Below are 17090 nucleotides of genomic sequence, written 5' to 3'. Positions count from 1 at the left end.
CCGTTTTTTCTAAGTATTATTTACTTTGAATAAAGTGTTTTCCAAACTTGCTTGTTTCATTACTAGCCTGTTTAACATGTCTGACACCAAGGAAAATGCTTGTTCAATGTGTTTAGAAGCCATTGTGGAACCCCCTTTTAGAATGTGTCCCACTTGCACTGATATGTCTATAAATTATAAAGAGCATATTATAGCACTTAAAAATATAGCAATAGATCATTCCCAGACAGAAGGAATTGAGGGTTTGCCATCTAGCTCTCCCCAAGTGTCACAACCAGTAACGCCCGCTCAAGTGACGCCAAGTACCTCTAGTGCATCAACTTCATTTACTTTACAAGAAGGGAGCTGTTTCTACTCTCGCTAAGCGTACAACTATACCTATCGAAGACAGTTGTGCTTTCAAAGATCCTATTGATAAAAAATTAGAGGGTCTCCTAAAGAAAATTTTTGTTCAGCACTGTTTTCTTCTCCAACCTATTGCGTGCATTGTTCCTGTAACTACTGCAGCTGCTTTCTGGTTTGAGGCTCTAGAAGAGGCTCTTCAGATGGAGACTCCATTAGAGGATATTATGGATAGAATTAAGGCCCTTAAGTTGGCTAATTCTTTCATTACAGATGCCATTTTCCAACTGGCTAAATTAGCGGCAAAGAATTCAGGTTTTGCCATTTTAGCACGCAGGGCGTTATGGCTTAAGTCCTGGTCTGCTGATGTGTCATCAAAATCTAAACTTTTCAAAGGAAAGACCCTATTCGGGCCTGAACTGAAAGAGATTATTTATCTTCTAAGGTGTATCCAGTCCACGGATTCATCCATTACTTGTGGGATATTCTCCTTCCCAACAGGAAGCTGCAAGAGGATCACCCACAGCAGAGCTGTCTATATAGTTCCTCCCCTAACTACCACCTCCAGTCATTCTCTTGCAGCTCTCGACAAGGGAAGTAGCTAGAGAGATGTGGTGAATTAGTGTAGTTTATCTTCAATCAAAAGTTTATTTTTAAACGGTGCCGGCGTTGTACTGTTTTTTTACCTCAGGCAGAAATTAGAAGAAGAATTTGCCTGAGGTTTTTGATGATCTTAGCAGGTTGTAACTAAGGTCCACTGCTGTTCTCACACATAACTGAAGAGTATGACGAAACTTCAGCTGGGAGAACGGCCTGCAGAATTAACTGCCCTGAGGTATGTTCAGTATATTTTTTTCTAGAGGATAAGAACTAGAAAATTCTGACAGTGCCTGATATAGTTAAGGTAAGCCTGATTGCAGTGATTTAATAATGACTGGCATCATGCTTGCAGTAAAGGGTAATTTTCATATTACTTTCTATTATGGCTTAGTATGTAAAACGTTATATATATATATAAGGAACATTTTTTACTGAGGTGATAAATCTTTATTTGGGGCCTAGTTTTCCACATGGCTGTTATTTTACTCCTATGAATAGTTTTTTAAGGCCCTCTGACTTTTAGTGCATGGTGGGAGGGGCCTATTTTTGCGCTCTAATTGCGCAGTTGTTTCTTACATTTGAGACATCCAGCTTCCCTGAAGGAGTCCCCTGACATATTGGACCTCTGTAAAAGGGTTTTTGTGCCTAAAAAAGTCGTTTTATGGGAAGGTAGGAGCCACAGTAGAGCTGTGGCAGTTTGCTTGTGACTGTTATAACCGTTTTTACCGTTTTTTTGCTTAGTTTTTGAACCTGAGGGGTTAATCATCCATTTGCAAGTGGGTGCAATGCTATTTTAGTCTATTATATACACTGTAAAAATTTCATAGAGTTAACTGCTTTTTTCACTGTTTTGCCGTTTTTGTGTTAGTTTTTTTCCCTTAAAGGCACAGTACCGTTTTTTATATTCTGCTTTTTCACATTAATTAAAGTGTTTTCAAAGCTTGCTGGTCTCATTACTAGTCTGTTAAACATGTCTGACATAGAGGAAACTCCTTGTTCATTCTGTTTAGAAGCCATTGTGGAACCCCCTCTTAGAATGTGTACCAAATGCACTGATCTTACTATAAAGACCATATTCTGGCTTTAAAAGATTTATCACCAGAGGAAATTGACAAGGGGGAAGTTATGCCGACTATCTCTCCCCAGGTGTCAGAGCCTTGAACTCCCGCTCAAGAGGCGCCAAGTACATCTAGCGCGCCCATTGCGTATACTTTACAAGACATGGCGGCAGTTATGAATCATACTCTTACAAAAGTATTGTCCAAACTGCCAGGGTTACAAGGAAAGCGAGACAGCTCTGGGACTAGAAAAAATACAGAGCTCTCTGACGCTTTAGTAGCTATGTCCGATATACCCTCACAATGTGCAGAAGCCGAAGAAGGAGAGCTTCTATCTGTGGGTGATTTTTCTGACTCAGGGAAGAAACTTCAACCTGATTCTGATATGTCTACATTTAAATTTAAGCTTGAACACCTCCGCATGTTGCTCAGGGAGGTTTTAGCAACTCTGGATGACTGTGACGCCATTGTAGTCCCAAACAAATTGTGTAAATTGGATAAATACTACGCAGTGCCTGTTTACACTGATGTTTTTCCAATACCTAAGAGGTTTTCAGAAATTATTACTAAGGAATGGGATAGACCAGGTGTACCGTTCTCTTCCCCTCCTGTTTTTAAAAAGATGTTTCCCATAGATACACGGGACTTGTGTCAAACGGTCCCTAAGGTGGAGGGAGCCGTCTCTACTCTAGCGAAGCGTACAACTATCCCTGTCGAGGACAGTTGTGCTTTTCTAGACCCAATGGACAAAAAATTAGAGGGTTACCTTAAGAAAATTTTTATTCAACAAGGTTTAATTCTCCAGCCCCTTGCATGCATTGCCCCTGTCACTACTGCTGCGGCCTTCTGGTTTGAGTCTTTAGAAGAGGCTCTACAGGTAGAAACCCCATTGGATGATATCCTTGACAAGCTTAAAGCTCTTAAGCTAGCCAATTCATTTGTTTCTGACGCCGTTGTTCATTTAACCAAGCTAACGGCTAAGAACTCAGGTTTTGCTATTCAGGCGCGTAGGGCACTATGGCTTAAATCCTGGTCAGCTGACGTTACTTCAAAGTCTAAGCTTCTCAACATTCCCTTCAAGGGGCAGACCCTATTCGGGCCTGGACTGAAGGAGATCATTTCTGATATTAATGGAGGATAAGGTCACGCCCTTCCTCAGGATAGGTCCAACAAATTAAGGACCAAACAGCCTAATTTTCGTGCCTTTCGAAACTTAGAGTGGCGCAGCTTCAACTTCCACTAATACAAAACAAGAGGGAAATTTTGCCCAGTCCAAGCTGGTCTGGAGACCTAACCAGGCTTGGAACAAAGGAAAACAGGCCAAAAAACCTGCTGCTGCCTCTAAGACAGCATGAAAGATCAGCCCCCGATCCGGTAACGGATCTAGTAGGGGGCAGACTTTCTCTCTTTTCTGCCCAGGCTTGGGCAAGAGATGTCCAGGATCCCTGGGCATTGGAAATTGTATCCCAGGGATATCTTCTGGACTTCAAAGCTTCTTCCCCAAAAGGAAGATTTCATCTCTCACAATTATCTGCAAACCAGATAAAGAGAGAGGCATTCTTACAGACCTCCTAGTTATGGGAGTGATCCACCCAGTTCCAAAGGAGGAACAGGGGCAAGGCTTCTATTCAAATCTGTTTGTGGTTCCCAAGAAAGAGGGAACCTTCAGACCAATCTTAGATCTCAAGATCCTAAACAAATTTCTCAGGGTCCCATCCTTCAAGATGGAGACTATTCGAACCATCCTACCTATGATCCAGGAAGGTCAATATATGACTACCGTGGACTTAAAGGATGCTTATCTGCACATTCTGATACACAGAGATCATCATCAGTTTCTCAGGTTCGCCTTCCTAGACAGGCATTACCAGTTTGTGGCTCTTCCCTTTGGGTTAGCTACGGCACCAAGAATCTTTACGAAGGTTCTGGGGTCACTCCTAGCGGTCCTAAAGCCGCGGGGTATAGCAGTAGCCCCTTACCTAGATGACATTCTAATACAGGCGTCGAATTTTCAAATCGCCAAATCCCATAGAGACATTGTTCTGGCATTTCTGAGGTCGCATGGGTGGAAAGTGAACGAAGAAAAAAAGTTCTCTATCCCCTCTCACAAGAGTTTCCTTCCTAGGAACTCTGATAGATTCTGTAGAAATGAAGATTTACCTGACAGAGGCCAGGTTGTCAAAACTTCTAAATTCCTGCCGTGTTCTTTATTCTACTTCTCGCCCTTCAGTGGCTCAGTGTATGGAAGTAATTGGCTTAATGGTAGCGGCAATGGACATAGTGCCGTTTGCCCGCCTACATCTCAGACCGCTGCAACTCTGCATGCTCAGTCAGTGGAATGGGGATTACACAGATTTGTCCCCTCTACTAAATCTGGATCAAGAGACCAGTGATTCTCTTCTCTGGTGGTTATCTCGGGTCCATCTGTCCAAGGGTATGACCTTCCGCAGGCCAGATTGGACAATAGTAACGACAGATGCCAGCCTTCTGGGCTGGGGTGCAGTCTGGAACTCCCTGAAGGCTCAGGGCTTGTAGACTCAGGAGGAGACACTCCTTCCGATAAACATTCTGGAACTAAGAGCGATATTCAATGCTCTTCAGGCTTGGCCTCAGCTAGCTGCGGTCAGATTCATCAGATTTCAGTCGGACAACATCACGACTGTAGCCTACATCAACCATCAAGGGGGAACAAGGAGTTCCCTAGCAATGTTGGAGGTTTCAAAAATAATTCTATGGGCAGAGGTTCACTCTTGCCATCTATTAGCTATCCATATCCCAGGAGTAGAGAACTGGGAGGCAGATTTTCTAATTCAACAGACTTTTCATCCGGGGGAGTGGGAACTCCATCCGGAGGTGTTTGCACAGTTGATTCAACTTTGGGGCAAACCAGAACTGGATCTCATGGCGTCTCGTCAGAACACCAAGCTTCCTTGTTATGGATCCAGGTCCAGGGATCCCAAGGCAGCGCTGATAGATGCTCTAGCAGCGCCTTGGTCTTTCAACCTGGCTTATGTGTTTCCACCGTTTCCTCTGCTCCCTCGTCTGATTGCCAAGATCAAGCAGGAGAGAGCTTTGGTGATTTTGATAGCACCTGCGTGGCCACGCAGGACTTGGTATGCAGATCTGGTGGACATGTCATCCCTTCCACCATGGACTCTACCGCTGAGGCAGGACCTTCTACTTCAGGGTCCTTTCAACCATCCAAATCTAATTTCTCTGCGTCTGACTGCTTGGAGATTGAATGCTTGATTTTATCAAAACGTGGTTTCTCCAAATCGGTCATTGATACCTTAATTCAGGCTCGAAAGCCTGTCACCAGGAAAATCTATCATAAGATATGGTGTAAATATCTTCATTGGTGTGAATCTAAGGGTTACTCATGGAGTAAAGTCAGGATTCCCAGGATATTATCTTTTCTCCAAGAAGGATTGGAGAAGGGATTTCAGCTAGTTCCTTAAAGGGACAGATTTCTGCTCTGTCTATTCTTTTGCACAAGCGTCTGGCGGATGTTCCAGACGTTCAGGCGTTCTGGCGTTTTGTCACGCTTTAGTTAGAATCAAGCCTGTGTTTAAACCTGTTGCTCCGCCATGGAGTTTAAATTTAGTTCTTAAAGTTCTTCAAGGGGTTCCGTTTGAACCTCTGCATTCCATAGATATCAAGCTTTTATCTTGGAAAGTTCTGTTTTTGGTAGCTATCTCTTCGTCTCGAAGAGTTTCAGAGTTATCTGCCTTGCAGTGTGATTCCCCTTATCTGATCTTCCATGCAGATAAGGTAGTTTTGCGTACCAAACCTGGGTTTCTTCCTAAGGTGGTATCTAATAAGAATATCAATCAGGAGATTGTTGTTCCGTCACTGTGTCCTAATCCTTCTTCAAAGAAGGAACGTCTATTACACAATCTTGACGTGGTTCGTGCTTTAAAGTTTTATTTACAAGCTACTAAAGATTTTCGTCAAACATCTGCATTGTTTGTTGTCTACTCTGGACAGAGGAAAGGCCAAAAGGCTTCAGCAACTTCTTTCCTTTTGGTTAAGAAGTATAATTCGCTTAGCTTATGAGACTGCTGGCCTGCAGCCTCCTGAAAGAATTACAGCTCATTCCACTAGAGTGGTGGCTTCCACATGGACTTTTAAAAATGAGGCTTCTGTTGAACAGATTTGTAAGGCGGCGACTTGGTCTGCGCTTCATACTTTTTCTAAATTCTACAAATTTTATACTTTTGCTTCTTCGGAGGCTATTTTTGGGAGAAAGGTCTTACAGGCAGTGGTGCCTTCCGTTTAAGCGCCTGCCTTGTCCCTCCCTTCATCCGTGTCCTATAGCTTTGGTATTGGTATCCCACAAGTAATGGATGAATCCGTGGACTGGATACACCTTACAAGAGAAAACAAAATGTATGCTTACCTGATAAATTTATTTCTCTTGTGGTGTATCCAGTCCACGGCCCGCCCTGTCATTTTAAGGCAGGTGTTTTTTATTTTTAAACTACAGTCACCACTGCACCCTATAGTTTCTCCTTTCTCTTGCTTGTCTTCGGTCGAATGACTGGAGGTGGCAGTTAGGGGAGGAGCTATATAGACAGCTCTGCTGTGGATGATCCTCTTGCAGCTTCCTGTTGGGAAGGAGAATATCCCACAAGTAATGGATGAATCCGTGGACTGGATACACCACAAGAGAAATAAATTTATCAGGTAAGCATGAATTTTGTTTTAATGTTACTTACAGGTATCCTGACATAATAAATAAATAAATAAATATAAATTTACACACACACACACACACACAAGTATGTGCAAAGATATATGTACAAATTCTAGCATTAATAATATTTTCTAAAAAAAAAAAAAACATACGATAAAAGCATATGTGAAAGTATCATATAACAGATTTTTTTTGTATAACAAATGAATATAGAAATAACTTTCTATGAGATATTGTTTGTTGAGGTATGAATGTAGCTATTTCTTGGACATTAACAGTTGAAAAATTAAAAGATTAGCTTTAGAGAAATGTGCTTGTTCATGGACAGTAATAAAATGGTATAAATAAAGTTGTGAAAAACCCCAATAACCGCGACATCGATGACTGTTAGTTAACAGTCCGTTGCTCTTCGCACCATACTTGATGCGTGTTTTTGATGGCTTTTTTGATAAATAAGGGCATCGTATTCAGATTTGCGTCAGCAATGTCTGACAAGCGTATTGACGCCGGCAAATGCACTGAGATTGATGCTTTGATAAATTGACCCCAATATCTGCAGTGAGATTGTTGTTCCTTCTTTGTTTCCTAATCGCAAGAATGCTTCAGGGAGATCTTTACATAATTGTGATGTTGTTAAAGCATTGAAATATTATATTGATGCTACTAAATAGTTCAGACAGATTTCTAGTTTGTTTGTTCATTTTTCTGGTACTAGAAAAGGTCAGAAAGTTTCTGCTGTTTCTTTCGCTACTTGGTTGAAACTTTTGATTCACAAGGCTATTTAGTCTTCTCAGTAAAAAATGTTTTAAATCCTACCCTTTGTTATTACTCATGGACTCCACAGCTTGGGTACTAGTTGCCAGGAGTTATGGATCACTCTCACCACCTGTATGAAAGAAAACATAATTTATGCTTGACTGATAAATTAATTTATTTGTGGTGAGAGTCCACAAGACCCCACCCTATTTTTTGTTTGGTGGTGTTTTTTTGTTGAGCACATCTTTTTTTATGCTACTTTTATGGCTTTTTTCCTACCTCATTTTGCTTGGCTATACGTTAGACTGAGGTAACTGTGAGGTGGGAGGGTTTTTATAGAGCTTTGGGGTTTGGGAATCTTTGCCTCCTCCTAGTGGTAAGGAAGAATAATTCCCAGGAGTAATGGATTGTGGACTCTCTCCACCATTAAAGAAATGTATTTATCAGGTAAGCATACATTTTGATTTTATGTATTGATGTTTGCTATTTTTAGGAATGCAAAGAAAAACAGTGATTTTTTTCTTTATCTCTGACCATTGTGTTTATGTATTTTAAAGAAGGAAATATATTACCAAGTGATCATGAAAGGACTTGTAGCAAAGATGTTGCCTACCGAGAAGAACTGGAGATCTGTGGAGAAGCTTCAGTAGAACAGAGTCACAGTATTACCCATGACATGCCAGCTGTTTCTGCTTTCTTTAGTCTTGCTGCACTGGCTGAAGTGGCAGCTATGGAAAATGCCCCTAGGTTGGTTGTTTTGTTTTTGTTTTCTTCCCAAGTCATTTAATCCTTTTGAGCTTTTATTTATTTACAGCGATAAACATTACTTACTTAAGGTTAAAAATACAAAAGATATTAAATTTTTTGAAGAGCGGCACTTTGTCTAGATACTGAGTAAAAATATTGACCAATTTCACTAGCGGATATACTGACATTTGTGATAGGACTTGCCCATTTTCAACTGTTTGATCAACCAGGAATTCAACAGTTTGTCCAGGTTCTGCCTGCACAGAGCTATTTCATCGATATTAGGGATTTCTAAGAGCCTTGTATTTTTTTAAGATATACCATTGACATATGAAATAACAATTAGAATAAAAAAATATTAGAACATCTATTACATAGGTTTACTGAAACACTGCTGTTGAACATATTAAAGTGACATTAAAGACAAAATCAAACTTTAATGGATTGGATATATGAAATTTTAAACAAGTTCCATTTTACTTCTGTTATCCATTTTGCTTAGTTCTTTTGGTATCCTTTGTTAAAGAGTAACCCTAGGTGAGCTCAGGAGTGTTCATGTCTATAGCCATCCAGCAGCTGTGTGCAACATTTTTTATAGCAATGTTATACATAGTTACAAACATTGCTGACATAGACTGCATGCTCCTAAGCTCCTATCAGCATAGCTAACTTTACTGTTCAACAAAGGATATGAACAGAACAAATTTAATTTGATAATAGAAGTAATTTTTAAAGTTGTTTTAAATTACATGCTGTATCTGAATCATGAAAGTTTAATTTATACTTTACTATCCTTTTAGTATAAATACAGACATGTAGGGCTTTTACAGTTTAATGGCAGACGGCATTCAAATCTCACGTTTATTTCACCTGATATTCCTCATAGCCTAATGTATAAATCTGAGAGCTTTGAATATGAGTTGTTTTAGTGTGTACTATTTGCTTGCACCTAGAATTAGAGAAGATAGCTATTAATCGGAAATTTAAAAAATACTGCAGTATTTCTGTTATGTTGAGAAATTGCACTAACTTGGTTTTACATTATACTAAAAGGTTACTGACGTGAAAAGCTAATTTCATCAGAGTAAGAATACAATGTTTTTACATAATTTTTCAAATGAATTTGAATGGGGATAACTGAGTTTCTGATATGGGAAATTACAATTTGTATTAGAACCTGCAGAGATAATGGGCATGCCGGCTGCAGGCAGAGGTGGTAGTGGCTATAATAAGCTCTCTTGAATGTGCACCCCTACTTTTATACTGGTAGGCAAACAGTATCCCATGATATATAACAATAACATTTATTTTAAAAGCATTATAGAATGCATAAAAACGTCAAACACTCAGGGCATATAAATTATAGTCAGGGTACAAGTCCGGAACAGTTCACAATCACTGTTCAGCGCTATCCTCCGTAATAGATGGAAGTGGATAATAGGCAGTGTAAATTCCACTACAACCAGCCAACAAGGTTACGCTCCGCCCATGAGGCCACTGGCACGACATGTTGCGTGGGTTACGATCCACTGCCCATTATACTGTTTGCCTATCAGTATAAAAGTGAGTTTCTGCATTCAAGAGAGCTTATTTTAGCTTCACTTCACATGAGCAGTGAATCGTCCATTGAGCTATGGCCTTTTATCATTGCTAACAACAATTTATTTTTTTTCCCCACTTTTTTTTCTTCACTCGAATACTTGTTAGGTTTTTCACGCTATTCGGGTTAACGCTGGCACAAAATAAGTTTCTTTCATGTAATTGGCAAGAGTCCATGAGCTAGTGACGTATGGGATATACAATCCTACCAGGAGGGGCAAAGTTTCCCAAACCTCCAAATGCCTATAAATACACCCCTCACCACACCCACAATTCAGTTTTACAAACTTTGCCTCCTATGGAGGTGGTGAAGTAAGTTTGTGCTTGATTTTCTTCTGTGATATCTGCTTCTCAGCATTTTGAAGCCCCATTCCTCTCAGAGTACAGTGTTTGTCAGAGGGATGTGAAGAGAGTATCACCTATTGATTCTATGGTTTTCCTCACGGGAACTCTTTTCAAAGGTTCTCTGTTATCGGCGGTAGAGATTCATCTCCTACCTCCCTTTTTAGATCGACGATATACTCTCATATTCCATTACCTCTACTGATACCTTTTCAGTACTGGTTTGGCTATCTGCTATATGTGGATGGGTATCTTTTGGTAAGTTTGTTTTCATTACTTAAGACACTCTCAGCTATGGTTTGGCACCTTATTTATTAATATAAAGTTTTAAATATATGTATTGTACTTATATTTGCCATGAGTCAGGTTTATGTATATTTCCTTTTGCAGACTACAGTTTCAAAATTGGGAAACGTATTGAGGGAGTTATTTTTTCTTACCTGGGGTATAGTCTTTTCTTCAAATTAACTGCTTTTTCTTCAATTTTCATAGGCAAAATTAGGCGCGCGAGGTTGCAAAATGTTATTTATTGCGTCATTCTTGGCGTGAAAGTACATTCGTTGACGCAAATTTGTCATTTCCGGCGTCTTAGTTGACGCCAGGTTTCCTTGCACAAGGTTGCATCTGCCATGACGTGAGTTGCGTCATTTCCGGATGTATTTAGCGCCAAAAAAAATTCATTTTGCGTTGCGCGTCATACTTGGCGCCAAATAATTTAATTATTTAAACCCCACTTCCTGTATGCCTGTTGCCTTTTTTATGCTAAGAGGGCTATGCTGTTTGCATTTTATTCCTATTCCTGAAACTACCATATAAGAAAATTGATAATTTTGCTTTATATGTTGTTTTTTTCTCTTACATTTGCAAGATGTCTCAATCTGATCCTGTCTCAGAAACCACTGTTGGAGCCCTGCTGCCTGATAACAGTTCTACCAAAACTAAGTGTATCTGTTAGCAGAGATTATATCTCCAGCTGTAGTATGTAACAGTTGTCATGATAAGCTTTTACATGCAGAGAATGTATCCATCAGTACTAGTGCAATGCCTGTTGTTCCTTCAACATCTAATGTACATGATATCCCTGTGAATATAAAAGATGTTATTGCTGATGTGATTCAGAAGGCTTTGTCTGCTATTCCGCCTTTTAATAAACGTAAAAGGTATTTTAAAACTTCTCACAAAGTTGATGAACTTTCAAATAACCGACAACATACTGAATTTTCCTCCTCTGATGAGGATCTATCTGTTTCAGAAGATCCTACCTCAGATATTGACACTGACAAATCTACTTATCTCTTTAAGATGGAGTATATTCATTCCTTGTTAAAAGAGGTGTTGATTACTTTGGATATTGAGGAAACTAGTCCTCTTGATATTAAAACTAGTAAACGTTTAAATTCTGTTTATAAACCTCCTGTGGTTACTCCAGAGGTTTTTCCAGTCCCTGATGCTATTTCTGATGTGATTTCAAAGGAATGGATTAGTCCTGGTACTTCTTTTATTCCTTCTTCAAGGTTTAAATAGTTGTCCTTTGCCAGCAATTAGGTTGGAGTTTTGGGGGAAAGTCCCCAAAGTTGATAGGGCTATTTCTACTCTTGCCAAACGTACTACTATTCCTATGGAAGATAGTACTTCTTTTAAGGACCCTTTAGATGGGAAACTTGAATCTTATCTAAGGAAAGCTTATTTATTTTCTGGCTACATTTTTAGGCCTGCTATATCCATGGCTGATGTTGTAGCTGCATCAACTTTTTGGTTGGAAAGCTTAGTGCAACAGGAAACAGATCCTGATTTGTCTAGCATTGTTCACTAGCTTCAACATGCTAATCATTTTATCTATGATGCTATTTTTTATATCATCAATATTGATGTTAAATCTATGTCTCTAGCTATTTTAGCTAGAAGAGCTTTGTGGCTCAAATATTGGAATGCTGCCATTGTATCTAAGTCTAGATTACTATCTCTTCCCAAGGTAACAATTCATTTGGTTCTCAGTTGGATTCAATTATTTCAACTGTCACTGGGGGGAAGGGAGTTTTTTTTACCTCAGGATAAAAGATCTAGGGGTAAATCTAAAGCTTCTAATCATTTTCGTTCTTTTCGACAGCCAAGCCTTTCCCCAAAGAATCTGGTTCCAATTGGAAACCTTCTTCAAGTTGGAATAAATCCAAGCCTTTTAAGAAACCAAAGCCAGCCCCCAAGTCCGTATGAAGGTGCGGCCCTCATTCCAGCTCAGCTGGTGGGGGGCAGATTAAAATTTTTCCAAAACATTTAGGCAGATTCTGTCCAAAATAAATGGATTCAGAGTATTGTCTCTCAAGGGTATCGAATAGGTTTCAGAGTAAGATCTCCTGTGAGAAGATTTTTTCTCACACGTTACAGCAAATCCAGTGAAGGCTCAGGCTTTTCTGAAGTGTGTTTCAGATCTAGAGCTTTCAGGGGAAATCATACCAGTTCAGTTTCAGGAACAGGGTTTAATTCAAATCTATTCATTGTCCCCAAAAAAAAAAATTCATTCAGGCCAGTTCTAGATCTGAAAATTTTGAATCGTTTTGTAAGAGTGCCAAATTTCAAAATGGTGACTATAAAGGTCTATTCTGACTTTTGTTCAGCAAGGTCATTATATGTCCACGATAGACTTACAGAATGCATATATTCATATTCCGATTCATCCAGACCACTATCGGTTTCTGAGATTCTCTTTCAAGCATTACCAATTTGTCGGTCTTCCATTTGGCCTAGCAACAGTTTTAAGATTTTTTTCAAAGGTTCCCGGGGCCTTACTCTCTGTAATCAGAGAACAGGGTATTGCGGTGTTTCCTTATTTGGACGATATCTTGGTACTAGCTCAGTCTTTACATTCTCACATGAATCAACTAGTGTTGTTTCTTCAAAGATGGTTGGAGGATCAATTTACCAAAATGTTCCTTGATTCCTCGGACAATGGTCACCTATTTAGGTTTCCAGATAGATTCAGTGTCCATGACTCTGTCTCTAACAGACAAGAGACAAATAAAATAGGTTTCAGCTTGTCGAAACCTCTCAATCATTCCCTTCAGCGGCTATGTTCATGGAAGTTTTGGTCTCATGACTGCAGCATCGAACGCGATCCCCTTTGTTCGTTTTCATATGAGACCTCTTCAGCTTTGTATGCTGAATCAATGGTGCAGGGATTATACAAGGATATCACAATTAATATCCTTAATTCCCAATGTTCGACTCTTTCTCTGACTTGGTTAGATCACGATCGTATAGTTCAAGGGGCCTCTTTTGTTCGTCCAACCTGGACTGTAATCACAACAGATTCAAGTCTTTCAGGTTGGGGAGCTGTCTGGGGATCTCTGACAGCACAAGGGGTTTGGAAATCTCAAGAGGCGAGGTTACCCATGAATATTTTAGAACTCTGTGCTATTTTCAGGGCTCTTCAGGTTTGGTCTTTGTTGAAGAGAGAACCGTTCATTTGTTTTCAGACAGACAATATCACAACTGTGGCATATGTCAATGATCAGGGTGGGACTCACAGTCCACTAGCTATGAAAGAAGTATCTTGGATACTTTCTTGGGCGGTACATATCTCAGGTGTAGACAATTGGGAAGCGGATTATCTCAGCCTTCAGACTTTATATCCAGGGGAGTGGTCTCTCCATCCAGATGTGTTTTTTCAGATTGTTCAGATGTGGGGTCTTCCAGAAATAAATCTGATGACTTCCCATCTAAACAAGAAACTTCCCAGGTACTTGTCCAGGTCCAGGGATCCTCAGACAAGTCGGTGGATGCTTTAGCAGTTCCTTGGTTTTACCAACCTGCTTATAGCTTCCCGCCTCTAGTTTTTCTTCCAAGAGGGATCTCCAAGATCATCATGGAACAATTGTCTGTGTTTCTGGTAGCACCAGCATGGCCTCACAGGTTCTGGTATGCGGACCTTGTTCGGAAGTCCAGTTGCCAACCTTGGCCACTTCCTTTAAGACCAGACCTTCTGTCTCAAGGACCGGTTTTCCATCAGGATCTTAAATCATTAAATTTGAAGGTATGGTAATTGAACGCTTAGTGCTTAGTCATAGAGGTTTCTTTGACTCAGTGATTGATACTATGTTACAGGCTCGTAAATCTGTTTCTAGGAAGATTTATCGAGTTTGGAAGACTTATACTTCATGGTGTTCTTCTCATAAATTCTCCTGGCATTCTTTTAGAATTCCTAGAATTTTACAGTTTCTTCAGGATGGTTTGGATAAAGGTTTGTCTGCAAGTTCCTTGAAGGGACAAATCTCTGCTCTTTCTGTTTTATTTTACAGAAAGATTGCTAAACGTCCTGATATACACTGTTTTGTGCAGGCTTTGGTCTGTATCAAGCCTGTCATTAAATCAGTCTCTCCTCCTTGGAGTCTTAATTTGGTTTTGAAGGCTTTACAGGCTCCTCCTATGCATTCTTTGGATATTAAACTACTTTCTTGGAAAGTGTTGTTCTGAATTATGTGCTCTTTCTTGTGAGTCTCCTTTTCTGATTTTCCATCAGGATAAGGCAGATTTGCGGACTTCATTTAAATTTTTACCTAAAGTTGTGAATTCTAACAACATTAATAGGGAAATTGTTGTTCCCTCTTTGTGTCCTAATCCTAAGAATTCTTTGGTGAAATCCTTACATTCTCTGGATGTTGTAAGATCTTTGAAATATTATGTTGAAGCTACTAAAGATTTCAGGAAGACTTCTAGTCTATTTGTTGTCTTTTCTCGTCCTAGGAAAGGTCAGACAGCTTCTGCCATTTCCTTGGCATCCTGGTTAAAGCTTTTGATTCATCAAGCTTATTTGGAGTCAGGTCAGGCCCCGCCTCAGAGAATCACAGCTCATTCTACTAGACCAGTATCCACTTTGTGGGCTTTTAAGAATGAAGCTTCAGTTGACCAGATTTGCAAAGCAGCAACTTGGTCTTCTTTGCATACATTTACTAAATGTTTTGATGTATTTGCCTCTTCGGAAGCAGTTTATAGTAAAAAAGTTCTTCAGGCAGCTGTTTCAGTTTGATTCCTCTGCTTATGTTTTAAGTTTTTTCTTTTCAATTATGAGAAAAACTTTATTTTTTTTTGAATGTGGATTTAATTTTTTCAGCGGAAAATGGTTGTTTTTATTTTTATCCCTCCCTCTCTAGTGACTCTTCTGTGGATATTGGGTATTACTATCCCATACGTCACTAGCTCATGGACTCTTGCCAATTACATGAAAGAAAACATAATTTATGTAAGAACTTACCTGATAAATTCATTTCTTTCATATTGGCAAGAGTCCATGAGACCCACCCTTTTTATGGTGGTTATGTTTTTTTGTATAAAGCACAATTATATTTCTTTTTTTTTATGCTTTTTACTCCTTTTTCTATCACCCCACTACTTGGCTATTCGTTAAACTGAATTGTGGTGTGGGGTGTATTTATAGGCATTTTGAGGTTTGGGAAACTTTGCCCCTCCTGGTAGGATTGTGTATCTCATATGTCACTAGCTCATGGACTCTTGCCAATATGAAAAAATAATTTATCAGGTAAGTTCTTACATAAATTATGTTTTTTATGGAACTTGTAATACGAACGCAACCCGAAAAGTGCAAAAATGAAAATCAGAGCAAAGTTTTATATTACGCAAAAACAAAAATACCTCGCCACTTGTAATCTAGCCCTAAGTTTTTTGTTGTGCTTCTATGTTCTAATACAGCTGCCACATGTTAATGCATTGTTTTTTTAAGTAATTTAAGAAGTTGATTATTGGTGTGTGTGTGTGTATGTAGGCGTGTAGTCCTGCAAAATAGCAGAAATTATTTACAGAATAACCATATTTCATATAAATGTTTTTTTGGGGGGGATTTTCGGGGGGGGGGGGGGGTTCTCACTACAGGCTCAAAAATATTAAGCTCACAGTTCTGGTGAGATTTTCTATGAAGTCTTGTCAGTACTATTATGAGGTCCCTCAAACAATTGTAGAAAGGCAAATTTCTTTCATGTAATTGGCAAGAGTCCATGAGCTAGTGACATATGGGATATACAATCCTACCAGAAGGGGCAAAGTTTCCCAAACTTCAAAATGCCTATAAATACACCCCTCACCACACCCACAATTCAGTTTTACAAACTTTGCCTCCTATGGAGGTGGTGAAGTAAGTTTGTGCTAAGATTTCTACGTTGATATGCGCTTCTCAGCATTGTTGAAGCCCGATTTCCTCTCAGAGTACAGCGAATGTCAGAGGGACGTGATGGGAGTATCACTTATTTGAATACGATGATTTCCCTAACAGGGGTCTATTTCATAGGTTCTCTATTATCGGTCGTATAGATTCATCTCCTACCTCCCTTTTCAGATCGACGATATACTCTCAATTTACCATTACCTCTACTAATAACTGTTTTAGTACTGGTTTGGCTATCTGCTATATGTGGATGGGTATCTTTTGGTAAGTATGTTTTTTATTACTTAAGACACCTCAGCTATGGTTTGGCACTTTATGCATTTATATAAAGTTCTAAATATATGTATTGTACTTATATTTGCCATGAGTCAGGTTCATGTATTTCCTTCTGCAGACTGTCAGTTTCATATTTGGGGAATATAAACATTTTAAGAAATTCATTTCTTACCTGGGGTTTAGTCTTTTTTTCAATTGACTACTTCTTGCTATTGCGGGTATTAGGCCCGCAGGTGCGTCAAATGCTAAACTTTATTGCGTCATTCTTGGCGCGAAAATATTTCTTTGTCATTTCCGGCGTCATACGTGACGCCGAGACCTTTCACACGGCAGCATCATTAGTGCCGCAAGTGTGTCATTCCAGTTACGTTGTGCGTCATACTTGGCGCCAAACGTTTTCATTTCAATAAAGCATTGAGTGTTTGCCTCTTGCTTTTTTCTCTATCAGAGGCCTATGCTTTTGTATTTTTTCCAATTCCTGAAACTGTCATATAAGGAAATAGAT

General features: G+C 39.4%; 1 protein-coding gene across 1 annotated transcript in view; it reads left to right on the top strand.

Moving 5' to 3' along the window:
* BBX (BBX high mobility group box domain containing) overlaps positions 1 to 17090 on the top strand; it is a 708257-nt gene that overhangs the window by 671363 nt on the left and 19804 nt on the right. The window contains exon 15 of the mRNA XM_053705430.1: positions 8010 to 8199. Coding sequence (XP_053561405.1) covers positions 8010 to 8199 — 190 coding nt within the window. The remainder of the gene's footprint in view (positions 1 to 8009; positions 8200 to 17090) is intronic.

This window comes from Bombina bombina, chromosome 3, assembly GCF_027579735.1.
Source record: "Bombina bombina isolate aBomBom1 chromosome 3, aBomBom1.pri, whole genome shotgun sequence".
Lineage (NCBI taxonomy): Eukaryota > Metazoa > Chordata > Amphibia > Anura > Bombinatoridae > Bombina > Bombina bombina.
Note: the sequence above shows the minus strand (reverse complement) of the source record. Positions and strands in the feature narration are given on the sequence as shown.